The 20,363-nt window shown below is 48.2% G+C and overlaps 8 protein-coding genes across 8 annotated transcripts; 4 read left to right on the forward strand and 4 right to left on the reverse strand.

The window, feature by feature from the left end:
* Positions 1-398: 398 nt before the first annotated feature.
* LY89DRAFT_704976 (uncharacterized protein) lies at positions 399-3,960 on the reverse strand. Its single transcript, XM_018217417.1, has 3 exons — positions 3,193-3,960; positions 2,527-3,141; positions 399-2,469 (listed from the first exon to the last, which is right to left on the reverse strand). Exons 1-3 carry the CDS (start codon positions 3,767-3,769, stop codon positions 548-550), a joined length of 3,114 nt encoding a protein of 1,037 aa, XP_018075392.1. The 5' UTR covers positions 3,770-3,960; the 3' UTR covers positions 399-547.
* Positions 3,961-4,113: 153 nt separating this feature from the next.
* On the forward strand, positions 4,114-5,181 carry LY89DRAFT_778665 (uncharacterized protein). Its single transcript, XM_018222227.1, has 2 exons — positions 4,114-4,479; positions 4,530-5,181. The coding sequence occupies exons 1-2, from the start codon at positions 4,146-4,148 to the stop codon at positions 5,066-5,068; spliced, it is 873 nt and encodes a 290-aa protein (XP_018075393.1). The 5' UTR covers positions 4,114-4,145; the 3' UTR covers positions 5,069-5,181.
* A 104-nt stretch (positions 5,182-5,285) lies between these two features.
* On the forward strand, positions 5,286-7,020 carry LY89DRAFT_715327 (uncharacterized protein). The gene is made up of 3 exons (XM_018218196.1): positions 5,286-5,669; positions 5,717-6,058; positions 6,107-7,020. The coding sequence occupies exons 1-3, from the start codon at positions 5,381-5,383 to the stop codon at positions 6,778-6,780; spliced, it is 1,305 nt and encodes a 434-aa protein (XP_018075394.1). The 5' UTR covers positions 5,286-5,380; the 3' UTR covers positions 6,781-7,020.
* Positions 7,021-7,092: 72 nt separating this feature from the next.
* Positions 7,093-8,055, reverse strand: LY89DRAFT_577171 (uncharacterized protein; the record flags this gene model as incomplete). The annotated part of the gene is made up of 2 exons (XM_018208874.1): positions 7,093-7,827; positions 7,945-8,055. 2 exons carry the CDS (start codon positions 8,053-8,055, stop codon positions 7,093-7,095), a joined length of 846 nt encoding a protein of 281 aa, XP_018075395.1.
* Positions 8,056-8,467: 412 nt separating this feature from the next.
* On the forward strand, positions 8,468-10,078 carry LY89DRAFT_681667 (uncharacterized protein). Its single transcript, XM_018214346.1, has one exon. It carries the CDS (start codon positions 8,524-8,526, stop codon positions 9,814-9,816), a length of 1,293 nt encoding a protein of 430 aa, XP_018075396.1. The 5' UTR covers positions 8,468-8,523; the 3' UTR covers positions 9,817-10,078.
* An 810-nt stretch (positions 10,079-10,888) lies between these two features.
* LY89DRAFT_729845 (uncharacterized protein) lies at positions 10,889-13,609 on the reverse strand (the record flags this gene model as incomplete). Its single annotated transcript, XM_018219414.1, has 2 exons — positions 10,889-12,541; positions 12,719-13,609. The coding sequence occupies 2 exons, from the start codon at positions 13,607-13,609 to the stop codon at positions 10,889-10,891; spliced, it is 2,544 nt and encodes an 847-aa protein (XP_018075397.1).
* A 2,239-nt stretch (positions 13,610-15,848) lies between these two features.
* LY89DRAFT_681669 (uncharacterized protein) lies at positions 15,849-16,893 on the reverse strand. The gene is made up of 2 exons (XM_018214347.1): positions 16,530-16,893; positions 15,849-16,444 (listed from the first exon to the last, which is right to left on the reverse strand). Exons 1-2 carry the CDS (start codon positions 16,857-16,859, stop codon positions 16,322-16,324), a joined length of 453 nt encoding a protein of 150 aa, XP_018075398.1. The 5' UTR covers positions 16,860-16,893; the 3' UTR covers positions 15,849-16,321.
* A 140-nt stretch (positions 16,894-17,033) lies between these two features.
* Positions 17,034-19,930, forward strand: LY89DRAFT_423912 (uncharacterized protein). Its single transcript, XM_018207425.1, has 2 exons — positions 17,034-17,050; positions 17,308-19,930. Exon 2 carries the CDS (start codon positions 17,465-17,467, stop codon positions 19,565-19,567), a length of 2,103 nt encoding a protein of 700 aa, XP_018075399.1. The 5' UTR covers positions 17,034-17,050; positions 17,308-17,464; the 3' UTR covers positions 19,568-19,930.
* Positions 19,931-20,363: the final 433 nt, after the last annotated feature.

Genomic DNA, 20,363 nt, shown 5'->3' on the forward strand with positions numbered 1-20,363 from the left:
TGACAGACAACATCCCATAAATTTTTGAATATTTCAAATAATTTCTCATAATGATTGAGTCGAAGAGAGCACTTAACAGAGGCTTATGTTCTTAGTGTATTACAAACAATATGGCTCTTAAATTCTTTGTAGCTTTGTAACTTAGAATAATATCCAGAATAATTGAGTTGAGAAAAGGACATAATAAAAGCAAATTTACTCTACATATCACGGACAATGTACTATATTAAAGAAAGAAATTTAAATTAAGGACTTTAGAAAGGTGGATGTTCTCTGGCTACTACGGACAATACCCCGCAAATTTGATGAAAATACTTTACATAGTTTCCAAGACGATTGTGGGACTTAACGAGCGCGTATGTTCTCTGACTATTATAGACATTTAAGTTGATGAATTGCTTCTGAATTTGGCATTTATTCGTTCTAATCTACAGTACACAAGGGTATCTCCTCCAACGCCTTCAATGCTGCTCATATTGTCCCTCGCTATGCAGGAGATTTGAAAACAACGCCGAAAAAGAAAAACGAGAATACGCCCTCCTCCCCCTCAGTCTCTGATTCTGCTCCCTCCAGCATTGCACTGACACTTACACTCCGGAGTCGGACACTCATTGTGCCTCTCGAACCAAGCAATCGAGTGATCCATGTGGGTCACATGCTTGCACTTCAGACAGAAGCTTGGGAAGTTGGCCATACGACGTACCGCAGGATCCGAGCTCTGCTCCGGACGATCAGAGCGCGGGACGCCCACGATCTCCATGCAGACGGCGCAGCGGGGGAGGTGGGAACCGCACTTTGGGCAGCACAGTCCGGCATTGACTCCTGATGCCGCTAGGGGGTTGCGGATATCTGCTGTTGCTGAGGCAGGGACGGAAGCAGATCCTTGGCCGGCGGCAGAGAGGTCGTTGGCGGCGTTCATGTCACAGTTGAGACAGCGGATGGTGACCTGGCGGGGTGGAGGCTTGATGACATGAGATCCTTCCCGATTACGGCTCTTCTTGGCAGTTTGTTGGTCGTATTTGACTCGGAGAATGAAGAGCTTATGGCGGTTGAGGTAGTCTCGGTACGCGTTTCGCCAGGCCGCGCAGCGGTCATCGTCAATATATCGGGGGTGGCAGAAGGACATGATCAATGTCGGGGTTTGATAGTCCATGAATTTCACGATATACTTCTGGAGAATGTTGGCCATTGGATCGGTAATGCCGGCAAGAACAATGCCTTCAATGTCCCCAAACCGAACGGCCTCTTCCATCTCCCTCGATAGCCAGTACGTAAGTTTGTCGTCGTCAAAGTTGCGCAGAGCAACCCATACTCGATCGCGAAGTGGAAGAGACTTCTCATCTGCAACGGCCTCCCAGCTTCCGGTCGTCATGTAGCGATAGATAGCGCGGAGATAGGGGTCCTCGGCCATCTGTGGGTGGCTTTCCAAAGCTTTCTTCCATCCAGTATTGTCCAGATCGAGCGAAGCATTACTCTTGAGCTTGATATCCAGGGCCATAGCTGCAAACAGAAGATCGGTACCGCCGTTCTTCAAGATTTCAACGGCACGGTTCAAATGCCCCTCGAACAAAGCCCAAGCAGCGGCCTTCGTATACATCCCATCCAGTTGCAATGCCTTTAGGTCATCTGCGAAATCTTCAGAATGCTTCAGTTGACCGCAGATTGCTAGACAAAGCTGTCGATGACGGGGCTTTGCAGTCTTGGTACTTGTGAAATCTGGACGATTTGCGAGTTTGTTGATTGCTCCGATCAGATGCTCCAATTGAGACGAATCCGGGATGACGGTATTATCGATCAGTCGAGAGCTAGATTTCTCACCAAGTGAATTGGTCCATATGGTGAACACGCCCATGTAGCTGAGATCGAGCGGCATTGAGATCATTCCACCGTCCTTAGCGGCGTCTTCGGCTTGTGCGATCCAACCCCAGACATCTTGGAGCCAAGGATCACCCTTAACTATAGCTTGGTTCTTCGCGCAGTCAAACAGATAGCCATCAACGGCCCGTTGCAGCATAACGTGGTCCAGCTTATCATGGGTATCTTTGTCTGCAGGAAGAGGGGCGAGTGTCGCATAGTGGGATTTGTCATGCAACTCTCTGCTAGAATAGGCTTTTGAGATTTTCGAATCATTTGGGATTTCTTGACTTTGTGAAGCCTTCTTGTCAACACCTTTGTCGACGCGCAATTGAGAGAAACTGTCTTCCATCGACTCGATAAGCGGGGCTTGCTGTTCGACGGTCTGATTACTGGACTCCACCGGGGCAAGCTCATCAATCACCGGATCTCCTCCTGACTCCAAGGCTTTTTTGATAGCAGTATTGAGCATGCGTTTGGTTGCTAGAGAACTGTAACCATCGGGTCCAAATACTGGCACCTCAGCCTTGGCAGCAGTGGCATACAGCGGTCCAAGCATCTTTTCGCGTTCCTTCGGGTCCGAGAAGTTTAGAAGAGTCAAGTACGGGTCACCCACTGATAATATATTAGCAGAAGACATCACGAGATGTCGGCAATGACAAAGAAACTTACAGCGGTGAGGAGGTTGCCAAGGAATGAGTTGCGAGAGTTGCATGGCCGTCGTTGCTGGCATTTGCAAGATCTCAAAATCGCCAGTGGCCCTCAGAGCTACCACACGAGGCGGCAGGTCTGTAGTCCCAACATTGAGCCAATCGAAGGAGACAATCCGATGCTCTTGCTTTCTCTTATGATCAGGATCGAAATACGGATATTCCAAAACATACGACTTCCTAACTTCAAGTAACTCGGGGCTTCCAGCTACCTCATCAGGAGAGCCTGGCTCAATGAATTCTTTCTTAGTTTGCAGAACTTGTAGTTGACCGGCTGTGGAAAGAACACCAAGAGCGCCCCGTTGTTCGCGTGAGTATCTAAGCTGTTTGATAAACACGTCTTTGTCGACCTGAATGGCTCGGTCTAGCTTCAGTACAGCACCCCAAGGAATCTCATCTTGATCGAAAGACTCCAGATACATGGGTGATGCACCAGAACGGGTAGACACGCGACGATCCCAGACCATCAATCCGGGTTGGTCTAGACTTGAAGAAGCGAAGTAGTTGGAGTCCATGTAATCGATGGCAATATTGTTGTTACACCTGGTCTGAAAATTGATTACGGTGGAGTTTGGATCTGTACGAAATCAATAAGTGGATTCTTCCAAAGCCTGTGGAGGAAACTCGCCTCTAAGATCATGAACTCGGACGCTTTGGTTCTTCACGCCACATACTAGAGTTTGAGGTTGATCTTCGAAGAATCTAATGCTCGTAATCGACGTGCTTCCTTCCAGCTTCTTTCTCGGCTCGATATTCATGGACGGTACGTTCCAGCCGCTTTGAGTAGAATCCCATTTTGCCAATCTCTCGTTGATGTCCCAGACTTGCAAGCACGAATCATTGCGTACTCGATCAAGACCAACAGCAAGAAGGCCGGTAGTGTTGAAAGCCACAGATTGGCAAGGTCTTTGAAGCTTCAAAGGAAGTTGGATGGTGGCATTTGAGTTGTCATCTACTCTTAGCAAGAAGACGTGTCCTTGGACAGTACCGATTGATACCAATCCCCGAATTGTTGGGGACCAGTCATAAGTATTGATAGCGGGGATCTCTGTGTGCTTCGACGACTTCTTGAAGCTAAATCGGCCAGGTTGAGCATGACCAGTAGCTTCATAGAGATGAGCGACTCGGTTGTTGAGATTGAATACCATGAACTCATCGCGGGATACATTCGGGGACCATCTGACAATTCCCTCATTGCGATCCATGGCTCTTCCAAATTTGGGGACAGTCCTCTTGGAGGTGGATCTAATCAGGTGAATTCGAGATCAGCGCTGTCAGATCTGCATAGACATTCGCGCAAGATAGCTTGAGCATAAAGATCTCATCAGGTTTGATGATTGTATCGCGAAGTACAATCGATCGCCTTCGAGAGTATGGGAGGTTTGCGAGATCGAAAGGTAAAGAAAGAGGGATACTTACTCCTCTGGTTTATCCTCCATCTTGGGTTAGCCGCAAATTGCGAAGCGAGGGCGGTGTGCTGTGCGATTCTGCCAGAGCTAGGAGAAGAACGTATTGTGTGGTGTGAAAAGCTCCAAAGAAATTCTTTGAAGAAACGAACAAAATATTATTCGCAACGACACAATGGGTCCGAAAAGAAAGCACCAAGAGTCAGAAGCGCAAGGTGATGTGCACGAATCTCGTCAAGCGCAGGTCTACGGTAACAAACCTCGCCCCGCCAAAAAACCACGAAATTCCGAACCTGCCAGAAAACAGCTTCATGCTTCGAGTGTCAACGCCATCAAGAAGAAGATCAGAGATGTGAGCAGAAGGCTAGAAAGATCTGAGAATGTCCCTGCAGATGTTAGAGTCCAGGATGAAAGAGCTCTTGCTACATACGAGCAAGAATTAGCAGAGGCGGAAGCAGAGAAGGTCAGACAAAAAATGATCAAGAAGTATCACATGGTACGATTCTTTGGTATGCAATATCTATCTACCTCTATGAAATTTTGTCTAATGGCCATGCAGAGCGTCAAAAGGCTACACGACTGCTCAAAAGGCTTCGAAAGCGACTTATTGAAGCAGATAGTACTGAAGAAGTTGAGACATTGAAGACTCAGATGTACGTGGCAGAAGTAGATCTGAATTATACTCAGTACTGTCCTCTCAGTCTACCCTATGTCTCGCTTTACCCTCCGAAAGGCACAGTTACGAAAGATGAGGACGAACAGGTCGAGGATACAAGACCAAAGCCTGAGATGTGGGCAGAGGTTGAGAAGTGTATGGAACTTGGAACTCTTGACAGGCTTCGGAACAGGCCACCGAATACACCTGCCAATACCTCCAAACGATTGGAAAGAAAAGTTCCTAAACCAAAACGAGTAGAGTTAGTGGATACAACAGGCATGAACCGGAGGGAGAGGAGAAGTCTACGGGGCGTCAACAAGGAAGGTAAAGCCAAGAATAAGTCTACCGGATTTGAAAAGAACAAGGCATTTGGTGCCACTTTAAGTGCAAATTTGGGCGAGACCGAGGAAGATAGTGATGGAGGTTTCTTTGAAGAATGAGTAAGGGATGTTCTCCGGGTGACATCGTCATGGCATTGAATGGAGTCGGTACGAAATGATACCCCTTGTAGCGTAATTTGCCTTCAAAAAACCTCTGAGAGACCTGCAGATTGTGAAATCAGTTCTCATTCAAGATTGTTTGCATATCCACGTGACGGGTCAACCTCGCACCTTCCACTTCTGCATTCTCTCAGCCTTGCCTCTTCCACCCTTTCCTGAAAATCTGGGCACACGGTAGAAGTACCAACACCTGCACAACTACTCGTTCATCATACACCAACGTCCGACAGGGTCTCGATCAAGACAACGAAAATGGAGAACAGCGGGCCAGCCATGGACATGCTCGTAACAGACCTACACCCTCCTCAACCGGCTCAGGTTATCAAAGTTGAGCCCGTCAAATACATATCAATGGACGACTGGATGCAAGACCAGATCGAACGAGATGCACTACAAGCTCAGGAGTCCCGAAAGGAGAGCGGGCCCCCACCAACTAAGAAGCAGAAAAACTCCATCCCCAGCCTGGGCCCAGAGATGTTTGCGGTCGAAGAAGAGGCCAGAAAAGCTTTAGGAGATGAGAATTGGGTTGGCTTATTGCAACGTAATTTCACAGTCTACATGCGAATTCATGATAAGCTAATTCTGTAGGATATTGTGATGTAAATCCTCAACATAAAGTCAAACACGAGGAACACACTATCAGCCAACCATTGCCAAGGTTCCAATGCATTACCACGTTAAAGGGAATTTCAGAAGAATTTGGAGCTGGCGATCCCCAGACAGAATCCCATCTTGTTTCTTTCAGCAACAAAAAGATTGCCAAGCAGTATGCGTCTAAAAAAGCTGTGGACTGGTTGATAGCAAACAAGTATATGCCAGGAGATGGTAATGTGACGTTTGCCATCCCGACACTGCTTCCTTCCGAATTAGTTTCCGAGCAAGAAGCTTTGAAGACTTTGGCTGATGAGAATTGGGTTAACCTTCTGAACCGTGAGTTGCATAGTTCTTTTGGTTGACCGTAGTCACTAATCAGCACAGAATACTGTCAAGCAAATGGGAAAAGGATCCCCAAGTACGAGGAAACAAGTGTTGGCTCAAAACCTACCAGATTCCAATGTACAATCACTATCGAAGGACTTCCAACATCGTTTGGATGCACCAATTCAACAGACCAAGAACTCCTCACCTTCTCTTCCAAGAGACCTTCAAAACAATATGCTGCTAAGCAAGCTGTTGATTGGCTTATTGCAAACAATCATATGCCCGCTGATGGTACTATAAAGTTCCCCAAAGTACCTCAAGTACTCCAACGGACTGCTACTCCTACAGCAACGATATCTACATCTCCCAACCTTCAAGGTACACCATATACTGCACAGGTTCCAGACTTGTGCTACCGCCTCAATATTCCAGCTCCTTCTTATGTGTTGAAACCTGCTGCTGCTGTCCCCAATTGTCCTCTATGGGACGGCTATGCTGATTTCGCTGGCCATCCACGGTTTGGCGATGAAGGCAAAGTCGGGAATGTCGCAAATGTTGTTGGGAAGAAAAATGCTAAAGAGGCGCTCGCAAAACAAGTATTTGTCTTTTTAAAAGGCATTGAGGCGAACCGGCTAAAGCAATATGAGGAAGAGGATAAGAAGAGGAAGCGCTCGCCCGCCAGTTCACAAACTGAGGTATCGAGTGCTTCTGCGGTTGGGGTGCAAGCCTGATGCGTCTGTTATTTACGCCGTCACTTGGTGATTGTGTCTGTGAGAGCGAGTTATGATTTTGGAATTTCATTCGGGGCTTGGGATATCATGATATTCCGGTACAGTAACGAAATTATGAGGTTACGAAGCTATGGGACCATGAGATGGTACGGGAAGTAGGCATAGAAAAGTTGTAGCGGCCACTTGATAGAATTTAGAGCTCATTATAGAGTTATGCTGCGGTTTAAATTCTACTAGGAGGCTTCTTTTCCCTGAGCGTCTTCATATGTTGTGATAGTGAGGAATGGCCTAAGGGTTGGTTCATCTCAACAATTATTCGGTACCTAAACCATCCCCTCCGCCAAGAACATCTAACTCCTTCATGGGCTTGCCTCTTCCCTTGCCGCCGTTTCCTTTAGGTTTCTCATTCTCCCTCCTGCCCCTTGGTCCCTTGCCGTTGGGTGCTTTTCGATTCCTCACACTTTGCGGCAACTCTGCAACTTGCTCTCCATCTTCCCAGAGGACTCCAACATCTTGTCTCCTACCCTCAGCCTTCTTCCAATACTTTGTCAGGACAAGCCCGTTCTCGTCGCCTTCTGTCAGGATAACACCATTGTCACTAATCCACCATAATGTTTTATCTTGTAAGCTTTTTTGAATATCGATATAGATCAAGAGCTCGGCATCTTTCCTCATTCCGCTTATAACTCCTCCTTTATCCTCTGGTAGCCCGGTACTGAAATGTATGTGATTTCTGCTCATCTTTTTCAAGCCTCCGGATGCAAGGATTGGTTGGTAGAATGCGTAGTAAGTACCATGAACAACTATATCTGGGACATTTCCAGCTTCTATAGTGATGGGTATGAGAAGAGCTGCAGAGTCAATGGCTATGCTGTGACCTTGATTGGCGCGGATTACCCAGTCAGAGGGATTTTCAGAAGCTGGATCGGGTGGTGTATTGAGGGATGGGTTTAGTTTCATTGAGAAGCGTTGCTTGGCGTTATCCGTTACTGCAGTGCGGATGTCTTCGAATGTTGGCTGAAGAGACTGTAGACGTTGCCATTTGAGCTAGGAAGGAGTCAGTACCACTCTTCAATTCGTAAATCCCACGTGTGAGACACGTGATGGTATCAAGGGAGGAGTGTTGCGAGTTGTGCAATAGCCATGAGGGGTAGAATGGCTTACCACTTGATCTAGAGGTGTATATCCTTCTGCGTCAAGCTTTAGTCCAGCTTCCTCAGCAGCGTGTCTTAACAATTTCGACAATGCTTTTGATATAGCAACTTCCCTGTTCATCTGGCCGCCGCCTCCTCCACCTCTCCCACCTCCTCTTCCACCCCTACCGCCTCTTCCTCTTGCATTTCTACCTCCTCGACCACCTAGTCCTCCATCTCTGGATCTGAAATCTAGCTCTTCTGCTCTGTCCACAAAGTCGTCATCCATGACGTTCGAGTTTCGAAGGGAAACGGCTTGCTGAGTCTTGCTGGAACTCGCCGGGGAGTTTTGAAAGAGTCGCAACTTTCTCTGTAATTGAGGGACGGTCAATTGAGCTCTTGAGGTGTATATCTTTAGCATAAATATATCGTCGAGTTTGAGGTTGAAGTTAAGATATATATTTTGTTCGGCTAGTGTAGGCAGTTCAACAGGTTCGCTTATTTTTAACGAAGAGTCATGCCGGATCAAGATATTCACTTAGGCATCCTTTCGTCTGACAACTACGCATGAATAATAAGGCTGAAAGACAAGGCTCACTTCAGGATCAACATGGCGAACACTCTTCCCCACGAGATCAAGAGACTTATCTTCGACCATGCAGACCTTGAGACCGCCAAAGCTCTCCGTCTCGTCTCGTCTTCGTGGGCAGTTGTTGGCCTCGACATCCTATTCCTCCATACATTCGTGATCAAGTCCTATCCCACCGATCTCCAACGTCTCATCAACATTGGAAATAACCACAATACAGCTGTACAGGCAGCCAAGATTATAAATACCTTGGAATTCAGAGACAAAGAATACGACCCCACCATGGTACGAACGATCTTCTGCTCTCGCCATGTCCAAGTTGCCAGTTTCCAGAAGACGGATTTCGTCCCAAATCAGTTCGAGAACGCGTCACTAGATGAAATCGATACTGTCATTGCGCAGAGAGATCAAGACGACAGTTTCATGAATGAAAAGGGAGAAACATTCTTGATCGAGGCCTTTCGAAATGTACCTAGGGTCGAGACGATCAAGTTCACCCATCCAAACCCGTTTGAGCAGCCTCTATTGAAGAAAGTCTGGGCCGAGTACGATTTCCAATTATACGATCATAGACCCGTGCCCAAATGTCTACAGCTATCATCTATATTATCGGCACTGAAACACTCTGGAATGAGAATCAAGCATTTTACCCACGGCCGTTACAACTCCAACCTGTTCTCCCCAACTACAGGACTCCGCCTATCCCAATACCTCACCGAGCTCAGAAGTCTAAACCTATCTATCTTCGACCTCAACAACATCCATCCAGACTTAGAAGACCAAGAAACAGGCGTCGGCGCCACCATACAGAATATACTCCTCGTCAATCCAGCCTTAGAAGAACTCCGAATGAGCTTCGACTGCGTCGAGCGACCACACATCAACTCCCTCCCAACCATCTCATCTAGCCACCTCAAGACGCTCGCGCTAAGATCTATCGCCATCCGCGCCACCGACCTGCTCTCCTTCCTCTCCGCCAACGCGGCAACGTTGCAACGCGTCAGCATCTCGCACGCCGAGATGATCGACTCGGATTCCACCTGGAAAGACTTCCTCGAGCAAATGAGAGCAAACAGCGATTTTGCGCTCGAGAAGTTCCAGTTAAGTGGTTTGGTCAGGAGTATGTCTGAGACGTGGCTGCTGTGGCCGATTTACGATGCCGAGTGGAAGGAGTATGAGAATTTGGATTGGGCGAAGGTGAGGGGTGTGGAGGGGACTTCGCACTTGACGAGGGCGCTCGAGGGGTTTGTGATGCGGAGTGGGGAGTGGCCGCGTGAGTCGCTGGAGATTAGCCCGGAGTTGGGACTGACTTGAGGTGGAATGGAGGCTATTCAAATAGAAGGGAACGGTGAGCAGCATCTTGAAGTCTCAAGCGCTATATTCTTATAAAATTCGACTTCAATACATTTAAGCTTGGGGCTGGAAGATATAGCATAGTCAAATCTTTGGGACGCTGGACGTCCCGAATAAGTTGAGGACATGGGTAAAGAACTCGAAACCCGGGCAATGGGATATTCCTGAGAGCGCAAAAGGAAAACATATCAAAGACAAAAAGACAACCCAGAATAGAGCATCAGAAATACATTAAGTGCTATCATATGAAACATCACTCCAAAAACTCACCTTCTTCCCTCAATCACAGCTCCATGTTCCACATACATCTCATGCAAGCCAATCGTAGCAACGATTCGCTACGACTCAGTGAAGTGACTCTCTTAGGAACCTTTTTCAAGAAGTCAAAAATGATGTTTGGACCTGACAACCGAAAGCCGGCCTAGCAAGGAAAGGGGGAAAAGACAACGCTTGACATAGATTGAGGAAAAGTAATTGAGGAAGCACCATGGATTACAGTACGATACCACTTACCAAAGCAAAGCGATCACCGCAAATCAAACACCACAATCAGAACACACACTAAAATATCATACATTTCATCACCCGCACTTTCATCCATCTCCTGGTGCGCACCACAGAACAAGCGAACCTAACTAACGTAACTGCAAAAAACAAGGATATGAAGTTGTGAGTAATTCACAAACCCGCTTGTCGTAGCCATATGTACATTACAGCTTTTCTTTCCAGGCTTCTCTTCCATTTATCATTCCGCAATGCAATGCCTCAAATCAAAATCATTGATCATGCCGTCGTCGTCGTGTTCATGTTTCTGTGTGCGTTCGTGTGTGTGTCTTTCTTTTGGGTATCTCGAAATGCCCCTTTTCCGAAATTCCGGGTCGGCGAAAAAATATGGTATACTTGGTCAAATGGAAAATGGAGAAAACGCTTCCATCCTTCCTGCCAAAAAGACCAAAAAAAACAAATCCGACGAACTCCAAAATGCAATATTTAATACAATGTATGGCGTGGCCTGACGTCGTATTAGTAATCCTTACTGGTAGCCACCAGCCTGGCCAGCAGTAAATTCGCTGCTAGTAGGTTGTCGATTTCTTCTGGTTAGACTGCCAGTTCGTCCAATTGGGAGGCCAGAGCCGATAGATGACTTTCTCTGTGAGCGATCTTCTGCAAGTCGTCCAATGACAGTCGAGGTGTCTCGTTCTGGTGTTGACCTTTCCAGGTATCTCCTGTTGTTAAGGGCTGACACTGGCGGCATTGGTTGTGAATTCGTCAAGCTTGTCGAAGCATAATGTCTTCTGACGGGCAAAGAAGATGTGATAGAAGATGATCGTTCAGGAAGTGGCTGTTGAGATGTGTATTCTCGAGGCGATTGTCTCGGACGACCAACTTCAGTAATGGCTCTGGAAGGGGCACGGAACGTATCGTCCTCCTCTGGCTCTTCTGTTCCTGTACGTCGAGTTCTAAGGAATAGTGACGTTCGCCGTCCCGTTTGTGTTGGTGTTCCAACCTCAGATGGAGCATAGCGAGGACTTGGTAACGCGCTCGTAGCAAGTAAGCTACTTCGTCGTGCTTCTAGTCGACTGAGAGCTCTTGGACTCGACTTGACTCTGTTGAGATCGGTATTAACAATCTGACGAGTATTGTTCGTTTCAATGCTTGGAAGAACCTCAGTGTCACGAGTCCTAGGTCGTTCCAGTGCCTGACTAGTAACAGCTTGTGCAGCCTCGTTCTTGTTTTCGGACAATGCCAAACAAAGTTCAGTCAAACTTCGACACATACTATCAGCTTTGCGGCGGACTTGTCGGTCAGATACGCCAGCATTTGGTCCTCCAACCGTTGATTGAGAGCTTGAAATGGGTCCAGGTTGGCCCGAGGTCCCCATCATTGACGAGATTGCCAGAGCATCTGAAGCAGTAGCTTCTAATGTCTTGTATATCTCGGCGTTAAGAAGTGGCTTAGCTTTCGCTAAAGCAGCATGCAAAAGAGGGTGAGCTTCAGCAGGTGGCTGTTCTACAACGACAGGAGGTTCGACTGGTGATATGCTAATCCCCCGCCCTCGTTTTGGCGAAGAAGATAAGGTGGTTATGGTAGTCGTCGCCGTTGGTGGTCGATCCGCCGATGCCCTTGACATAGCAGCGCCAGATGTAGGTGGTAGCTTCCCCGTCAATTCCAATCTATGTATTCGTGACTTCAGTTCATCGAGCTCGTCCCAGACGGTCGACGGTGCAGTTGTCGATACTGTTGATTCTGTTCCTTCCGCTCCTCGTGGTGTCTCAGGCGTGTCATGCAGGTCGGTTGTGCGGGATACTAGTGGTGATGAATTGTAGATTCGAGGTGTCGAATATGACAGATTTGACTGCCGGTAGGAGGCACGAGGAGGCAAGATGGCTTCTGGTACTGACGGGCGGCGTCCCCCGTATTCTTCAGGAGAACGTTCTCTGCTGTCAGTCGCCCTTGGGGTGGTCGGTGTTGAGCGTGAGTTTTGTCCAGCGTATCGAGTTCTATTAAGATCTTCCAGCGCAGAAGGGCGATCCCTGCCGGCTGGACGGTAGGTCAATGCCTGTGCGATGCTTTCCTGGCCAGCCATAATAGGTAAGCCATTCGAATTATCTTGATCCGATCCTCGACGGCGAGCGAGAGCAGTTGAGTTGAAGAGCAAGCTGGAGGGACGTTGTCCGATTCGGGACTAGGATTTGTGTTAATAAAATGACAAGCCACAAGTCGGACATGGCTTATGAAGTTTAAAACCCCATGTGAAACTGAAATAAGGAAAGTGTGTGATAATGTTGATACCATGGATCTGGAACCTCGGGATGTACACCGCAGAAATATGACGAAGGGATGTAGGACCAGGAAAACTAACCCTTCTGCTGTCCGACCGACTTGGAGAATCTCCATTTGTATTAACATTATTTTGTTGCGCCAACTCCTCCTCGCGCGCAGCTCTCAGGAATAGATCACTTTCATCACTGTTATGCTCATCCTGCTCCGACTGACGGGACCGGCGGTGTAAATTCTCGTGGGGATCGTAGACTCTGACGGTGCTATCCAGCTCCTGCGAGAAACGGCGCGAGGCCATCTCTGCACTCTTTCGCGATGATTTGAATCCGCGGATGGGAGCGACTTTGATGGGAGGTCGTGCGGATGCGCTGTCTGCAATGGATCGTGGTGGTTGTGGTTGAGGTTGAAGTTGCGATTCTGGTTGTGGCGGGCTCGAAGGAGGCTTTTCGTTGTTGCTGGCAGGTTTTGGACTAAGAGCCGATTGTTGTGCGACCCAATTCGTTGTAGACGTTGTAGTCGAGTCTTGTGTATATCCACGTGTGATCATGCTGAGTGGAGGATAACTGGCTCCATTATGATTCTTTCGCGTTACAGGCTGTGCATTCCTTTTGGTCGCGAGTTTCGCGGCGGGTGTGTTGGTCGCAGAGGAAGGCGAAGACGAGTCCGCTAAAAGGTTGACCGGTCGTGGCTGCGAAGAATGATCTGTAGGGAAGCTTAAATGCCGGGATGCCTTCAGCGATGGTCGGATTTCATGAGTCGTGATGATGTTGCTGGTCGAATTGTTTCGCATATGAGGTGGTTTGATATCGTTCCTGGGACCCGCCTGTTCTTTGCTTTCACCGTGCGTTAAGACTTCTGCTCGCTCTGACAACGCTGGGTCACGGTCAAGGTCCAGCTTCTGTAGGTCAACATGACGGTAAGTGGGGAGCCTCGATGCCGTATGCTCTCTGAGGTCCTCAGATGGATACTCCATAGTGCAATTGGGGCGAGGAACCTTGCCTGCGAAGGAGAGAGAGACAGAGAGAGCAGAGGAGAATGGGCTGGTCTTATGAGGCTTGTCAATCATATTAAACTTCTCCATTCATATTGTGCCCAAAGCGTTTTCCCGCATGCAAGTTTCGTCACAATGGACCCGTGAAGAGGAGAGGGGGATGCGAAGTTACAGAGGACATTTACAGTAGTTTGCATTAGAGAAGAGTAAGACTGAGAGCCCATTTTGCTACGTTTTGTCACAATGTTCCGTAGCGTTTACACGGTTTCTTCAAGTCTGAAGATATTCCCCATAAAGGGAGCTTGACATGTGGATATTCTAGCTTCGAGATTACTCCCAGGGTCCCCCGCAAGAATCCCCCCTCGACACAAACATCAACAGTTTCAATGTCCCCCAATGATCTCGCAAGCCCGACCAGACTGGTCAATCAAGAGGCCGTGGACATGGACCAGCAGTTCAACATTTGATAAAGAAAACATGTTCAGGATGCTGCGGGACTCAGGGGAGCGGGACGTGGTTTCTAGGAATCCTCAATTCGTTCCTTCGGTGGACCTGTATTAGGATATGCTGGTCAGTTTGATAGCACTAAGTAGACCGGCCTATGATTGTGGATAGATTCCGATTGAGACATCCCGCAACGTTCGAAAACTAATACGAAATGGCCTCGGACCGGATCCCTTAGCCATAAATGAACCGAGTGCTCAAAGAAGATGGAGAGTCATGATTGAACTTGGAAGAACAGTGCACCAGCGGTGCTTGGTACTACTGTGCGTTCGTGCGTTCTGCAGTGAAGAACTGCACGGGAGTTTCAGCACTCCCGTCGCTCCGATGTCGATTCTCCAAAATGACTTTCCTTTCTTTGCTTTTTGCTACAGTACAGTATTCGTGCCGCAATCCGATAGACTTTGCAGATGACCACATCCATCATCCATGGTCTAGGCAAAAGTCCACGACGATCCGTTCATAGGTATGGAGGACAAGAGAGACATCGACGCATCGTCAACGCATTTCGACGTCTCGTGCAGCCTCGAGGGCTTGGGCGCCTGCAGATGCAGCCAATCTTTGCTCGTGTCATGCAGCTTGGTGGGCGAGGCTGGAACGCAGTGGCGAATCGACATCGCTCGGACGATTGCCAGCCCAAAGTCGCCATACCGTCCCCAATTCCAGTTAGAGCGCAGAACGATGGCAGTTTGCCACCAGATTTGAGACGAAAATGCAGCTGAATGCTGATTGTGGCCGAATTTGTGTTCGAAACCCTCGTTGGAGTGGAGCGGTTGGCATTTTGTGTTTCCTTCACCGCGCGTAAATAAATCTTTTTCAACCGCGCCAACACAGCCAAAGACATAGTTTGGTCTTGGACCAGGCCAATTATTTCATGGCGATGGCGATGGCGAAGCAGAGCGTGGAGCCATCCACAGCCCTCGTTCGACCAATCATGAATATTCAGCCGCACAGATAGACAATTTCAGGGTGCTCCAGCCTCCAGCAACCCAGAAATGCCACACGAGAACCCCTAGCAGCGGCCAGGTCAGGGCATGAAGACGAGAAAGTTTATGCTCCCTCTTTGGTCCAAGACTTCCAAACCCTCAGCCTCATTGTTGACAGAGCATAGGCGTCATTGCTCGAAATATGAGACGAACTCGAGGCACGCATATGATGAATCATGCCCGCCGTACTGAACGGTGGACAGGTGCCATGCTGGCCTCGAATACTTTTCAAAAGAAGAACCGCGTCTATTCTATACATAGGGAGTGGAGATGAGCAGCAGCAGCCAGATTGCCAAGTCCGAGCTACCTAGGTAGAGGTAGATACAATATTGCTATAAATACGCACGTGACGCAGTCAAATGAGGGTCGTAACCTCATCTCCGCGTCTTGTCGTTCTCCCCATGCTTGTGTAGGTAGGTATCGAAATAGATGATGGGCGTGGGCGCGAGTTTGCCATCAAAATTGCTGCTGCAAAGGCAAAGAGCAGAAAAACTAGCGTTTCAGGATGGCCAGGACCCTTGGTCGTCCGTCTGCCAATGGTAGCGAGGTGATCAAGGGAGCCAGGCATCAACATCACGGCAAGGCACGCACATTTCCAAACCCATCAATCACTCAAGTCAACAATCTTTCCACAAGCATTCCAATTCTTTTCTCCTCTTCTAGCCTGCGTTTTAGTTGAGATCCTCGAGAAGGGATGATTCTCTAAGTTCAAAACTCTGCCAAGAGGCTTCCTCTACCACCTGTGCTGCATTCAATTGCTAGCAGACGCACTCCCCTTGAAGTTACCGGTCGCAAAGTACTGCAACAGCATTTCCTTCCCTCGGCCGATCAACCCTCTGGACGAAGTATACTCGAGCGGAGCAGATCGTTGCAACATATTCTGGGACGGGAAAGAACAGCCGCAGATTTGTTTGTCTATTGTTATTTTCATCTGGTCCCGTCAAGCAGGAAAGCGGATTTGGGGCAATCACGACCCGGCCATCTATACATAAACACAACGCGAAACCACAATCCCTCGTCTCCCAACACCTTCGCACACTCCGTAATCGATAATTCCTTCGACCCCTCGAGTCTTTGGCGCTTTTAGCCAGTCGTCTTCCTTGTCATTCATATAAGGTTCTTTGTTGTCCCTGGTGGAATGCGCGCAGGAGAGCAGTTGGACAATTTCAGACCCAGATCACCAACATCCCTAAGCACACGCCCACACCTACACCTTCCACCGACCACACACACGCCAGATCATAACGGCCAGTCGCAGCGGGAGGCGTGTATTGATTCCCGGAATCGAGTGCAGCTGCTGATTTGCTCTCGACCCTTCTTTGGATCGTCGGTTAGTCAATCTTTCTCTTCGCTCCTCATTCGCCCCGGTTTAGGCGCTTTCACCCTTCACCTTTCGGTATTGATACTATATTTAGCATCTTGCGTTTTTGTCCCGCCTTCTGACTGGCTGCATGCAGAGTAAGAGCCAACAACCCTTGGGGAGTCGCCAAACCCCGTCGAGACTCTCTGTCTCTTCGTCTTGAACCTCGATTTTCCATTTCGTCGTCGTCTTCTCGTCGTCTTCTTGCCCTTCGGTGTTTGTCCTCATCCTTTGCGACAACTCGAGGGCTCAGCGGGGCGAAGTCCATCAGCGACAAGGAGATTTCAATCACGGGCACTCCGTACAACGTCAAATTGCGGCAACTTTCGCCTGTGCTGCCCTGCGACACACATTTAGGTTGGCTGTTGAGGCTGGTCTCGAGCATCCTTTGTGGCAGTGATTGCCCACCAATCCTCAAACATACTTCATTGCAGCCTTACTCGAGCATATCCTGGGAATTATCGACCCTGATTTGGCCTTTCAATAAGCCAGGCGCATCGACTCGAACACTGTTGCGGCGCTAAGCTCGAAGTCTGCCATTTGGTCAGCCGGCTCCGAAGCGCCGCAGAGGACCTGGTAATTACTATCCTTTCATTCTATCACTCTTGTCTCTTATTTCTTATACACTGTGTTGCGGATCATCTATCTCTGAATTGAACAAAGTGCATGCAACCCGTTGGTGTCTGGCAACACCCCGGTTGTATTTGGTCCATGTCTGAACAGAGATCATGTCTTCACAGGAACATTCCTTCCATAGTCATTGCAGATCTCAGCGGTCCTGCGATGGCTCCGTTGTCAGATATTTCAAATGCTAATACTCGAACCTTGAAGAGATCTTTCAGCGCAGTCGCGAATACTCCACTATCTCACCGGCAGACAACATTATCGTGTCCGATCGAGCATCGAGCAAGGAAATCCAGACAACGAGCAGACGGGGTTCTGGTGCAGGCAACAGAAAGGAAAGGGTATTCGCAGTGTCAGACTTCCAAGATGCCGTCAGCAGCCGGTCCCAGAATGTATGAGAACCACATACCGTCGTTCATGTCGGTGTATGATATGGAGCCATCATCAGATAGTGTCGCGCTGGATCCTCCCAAACTATCGGGATCATTACATACGATCAAAGAGACACAGTCGAGACAACAGTCAGAAGAGGATACTGAAAACGCCCACACTCAAATACATTCACATCAGCACCGAGAAAGCACGTCGACTCAAGCTTCAGACTCAACCGACTCATCACCTACAACAACAATATCTACCATAGACTCGTCATCATTATCAGATCCATCTCCCAGCTCGTCACCAGAGTCTCCAATAACCCTTGTCCCATTATCTTCCTTCTCTGGAACGACCTTCGGTGGTTTAGATTCCTTCCAAAATCTCAAGATGGTAGACACAAACCCGCTGCGATTACCTCTTAGCGATGAGCGACCCATGACATCGCCTTCACCCCGGAAATCGAAGAATCCCAAAAGTCTTGCCTTGAATCTGAACTCGAGTGTTGATAGCTTAAATCAAGGCTCCGAACCCTCATCGCCATCATTTATAAAGCCACCGACACTGAAGGGAAGACGGAAACCAAGTCTTTTGAGTTTGAACACAGGTGCTGCAAACAACGTCTCGCTGAATTTGGAAGCACCAGGATCACCATCCGTACCAAGCATGATGCAACGACGAGGTCTCAAGCACTCGATTTCGTCTCCACAAATATTGTCGACACCAGGCTTTGGGCCCAGTGGTGGCATGACATTCGGTGAAAGAAAGCCTCCACTAGGCGCTTCGAGATTCAAAGAATCGAACCTTGCCATGAATACATTCACCATCGACGAAGATGTACAAGAAGCCCCTGCTGGTGTTCAAATGGCCACCCGGATACCAGGTGTTGCTGTTGGTGGTGACTCTTTTGATCGGCCACATTCCGGAGAAGACGCAAAATCTCCTTCCTATCCGGAGGGGCCAATCTTGATGCACGAACCCAGTGTTCATCTCTACCTAGAACCGAAACTCGAAGAAGCTATGAAATTCGACGTCATCATAAATGTTGCAAGAGAAGTGAAGAATCCATTCAAGGCTTTAGATGAAGAAAAGACATCGAAAGAATCGGAACCAGCAGCATCAGAACCGTCGAGTAATATTCTAAACACAAGTGACATAGCTCCTGATACAGCCATTTCGATGATGTCGTTCAAGACAGCTTTCGAGGTCCAGCCATCCGGCTCAACAGAATCATCACCTACAACGCCCAAGCCTGCGCCAGACAAAAAGGTGCCCGAGTATATACATGTACCTTGGGATCACAATACTGATGTGAAGGATGAACTGTGGGACCTTTGCCAAACAATCGAATCGAGGACGAAGGAGGGAAAGCGTGTTCTTGTGCATTGTCAACAAGGTGCAAGTCGATCAGCAACTCTGATCATTGCATACCATATGTACATGAACCAAGAGTTGGGGCCCAACGAGGCATATTCGCTTGCACAGTCGAAATCACGCTGGGTGAATCCTAACATGTCCCTCCTTTTCTCTTTGAACGACTTCAAAAAGGTCATCGAGGCAAAGAAATTGGAGAAGAGTAATGCTGCCCGGAAACCCACAGTGAAGCACAGGCCAACATTATCAGCTGATGGCGTAGAACCACCACCAACACCTTCAAGAGCTCGAGGAAACTCAACACCCAGCATCTCGGCTCGCGACAATGCTGTTGCTAAGGCTGACGAAAAGTCAGTACCTCCGACTGATTCAGCCGTCGAGCGGTTGAGTGCGTTCGATTTTGGCTTTGGTGGTATGTCGATTAGCCATCAACCGATTCAGAGGAGTCAGAGGAGCCATGAATGGGAAGACTTACTGTCACCGCGATTGACGGAAATGACTACCAACCCAATGCATGACTTCTCACGCAGCTTTGGTTCCACCCGCGAAGAAGCCCCCACACCCGAACTCTTTTCTCCACGAGCTTTCGAGTTTCCACGATCGTCCTTCTTCCCACCTCCTTCAGTATTCCGAAATTCCCTCGCCGTGGATGACGACCCAAGAAGCCCACCAATGAAAGGTGAGGCTCCCATAACGCGGTCCATCGACAATTTCCTATGAACACGAAGTAAATAGAAGGCATTTGATTTGAAGGAACCACAAATCCAATAATCAGGATGGGTAGGCGATTTGGACTATATGGAGCTGCAAATTTGCATCTATACCGCATCACTTTGATCCGGTTCATGGTTCAGGGGCATTTGAAACTGGGGACAGCAAACTATTCCTTTTTTTTATATCATCGGGCGTTTGCAAGCAATACATGCTGTGGATGTCGATAACGATGAAGGGAACAACTATCCAGGCGTTGCATCGGTTGGCGTTTTTATATTTTCTTTTTATCTGCGCGCGTGGGTGTGGGCTGGTCTTCCATCCATGGACTTCGATCGTGGATTCGGAGTAGATCGCTCTCAAGTGTAAAATGTAATGATTAAGGACCGGATGGATAAGGGAGGGATGAAGAGCGAGAGTGATATAGGCAGAGGATTATCGAAGAGAAGGCTCTAGCGAGAAGAGTGAATGAGAAATGGAAACGATGAATACCCCGTCCGCTATCTATCTTTTGCGTGTTGAAAGTTAAGTGAAGTCAAGTCGGGCGTAAATGTAGGTCTTTGTGAAAGTGACTGCGTTCCAGGTGAGCGGATCGGGAAGGACGTACAAAAAGTTCATCAAAAGTCCTGGAGGATTATCTGCAGGACTGTGGGAAAGCCGGGAGTTGGGTTTCGTGCAACACCAACGAGGGAATTTCCAATCTATGTGATTTTCCCGAACATTGAATCATTAATATGAGGGGAATAAGGATTTTGATATTATGTTGGACGATGATCTGGAGATTTGAGGGATATGTCATGGGAGC

Source organism: Mollisia scopiformis (assembly GCF_001500285.1).
Source record: "Mollisia scopiformis unplaced genomic scaffold LY89scaffold_5, whole genome shotgun sequence".
In the NCBI taxonomy this organism is placed as follows: Eukaryota; Fungi; Ascomycota; class Leotiomycetes; order Helotiales; family Mollisiaceae; genus Mollisia; species Mollisia scopiformis.

Excerpts from the sequence above, each read along its gene's own strand:
- LY89DRAFT_704976 (XM_018217417.1), bottom strand. The coding sequence starts at position 3,769 with ATGGATCGCAATGAGGGAATTGTCAGATGGTCCCCGAATGTATCCCGC. Across the intron at positions 3,142-3,192 it reads CCGAGTTCATGATCTTAGAG|ATCCAAACTCCACCGTAATC; the intron begins GCGAGTTTCCTC and ends GATTTCGTACAG. Across the intron at positions 2,470-2,526 it reads TTGGCAACCTCCTCACCGCT|TGGGTGACCCGTACTTGACT; the intron begins GTAAGTTTCTTT and ends ATATATTATCAG.
- LY89DRAFT_778665 (XM_018222227.1), top strand. The coding sequence starts at position 4,146 with ATGGGTCCGAAAAGAAAGCACCAAGAGTCAGAAGCGCAAGGTGATGTG. Across the intron at positions 4,480-4,529 it reads TCACATGGTACGATTCTTTG|AGCGTCAAAAGGCTACACGA; the intron begins GTATGCAATATC and ends ATGGCCATGCAG.
- LY89DRAFT_715327 (XM_018218196.1), top strand. The coding sequence starts at position 5,381 with ATGGAGAACAGCGGGCCAGCCATGGACATGCTCGTAACAGACCTACAC. Across the intron at positions 5,670-5,716 it reads TTGGGTTGGCTTATTGCAAC|GATATTGTGATGTAAATCCT; the intron begins GTAATTTCACAG and ends CTAATTCTGTAG. Across the intron at positions 6,059-6,106 it reads TTGGGTTAACCTTCTGAACC|AATACTGTCAAGCAAATGGG; the intron begins GTGAGTTGCATA and ends TAATCAGCACAG.
- LY89DRAFT_681667 (XM_018214346.1), top strand. The coding sequence starts at position 8,524 with ATGGCGAACACTCTTCCCCACGAGATCAAGAGACTTATCTTCGACCAT.
- LY89DRAFT_681669 (XM_018214347.1), bottom strand. The coding sequence starts at position 16,859 with ATGCTCGAGACCAGCCTCAACAGCCAACCTAAATGTGTGTCGCAGGGC. Across the intron at positions 16,445-16,529 it reads CGGGACAAAAACGCAAGATG|CGACGATCCAAAGAAGGGTC; the intron begins CTAAATATAGTA and ends AGATTGACTAAC.
- LY89DRAFT_423912 (XM_018207425.1), top strand. The coding sequence starts at position 17,465 with ATGCCGTCAGCAGCCGGTCCCAGAATGTATGAGAACCACATACCGTCG.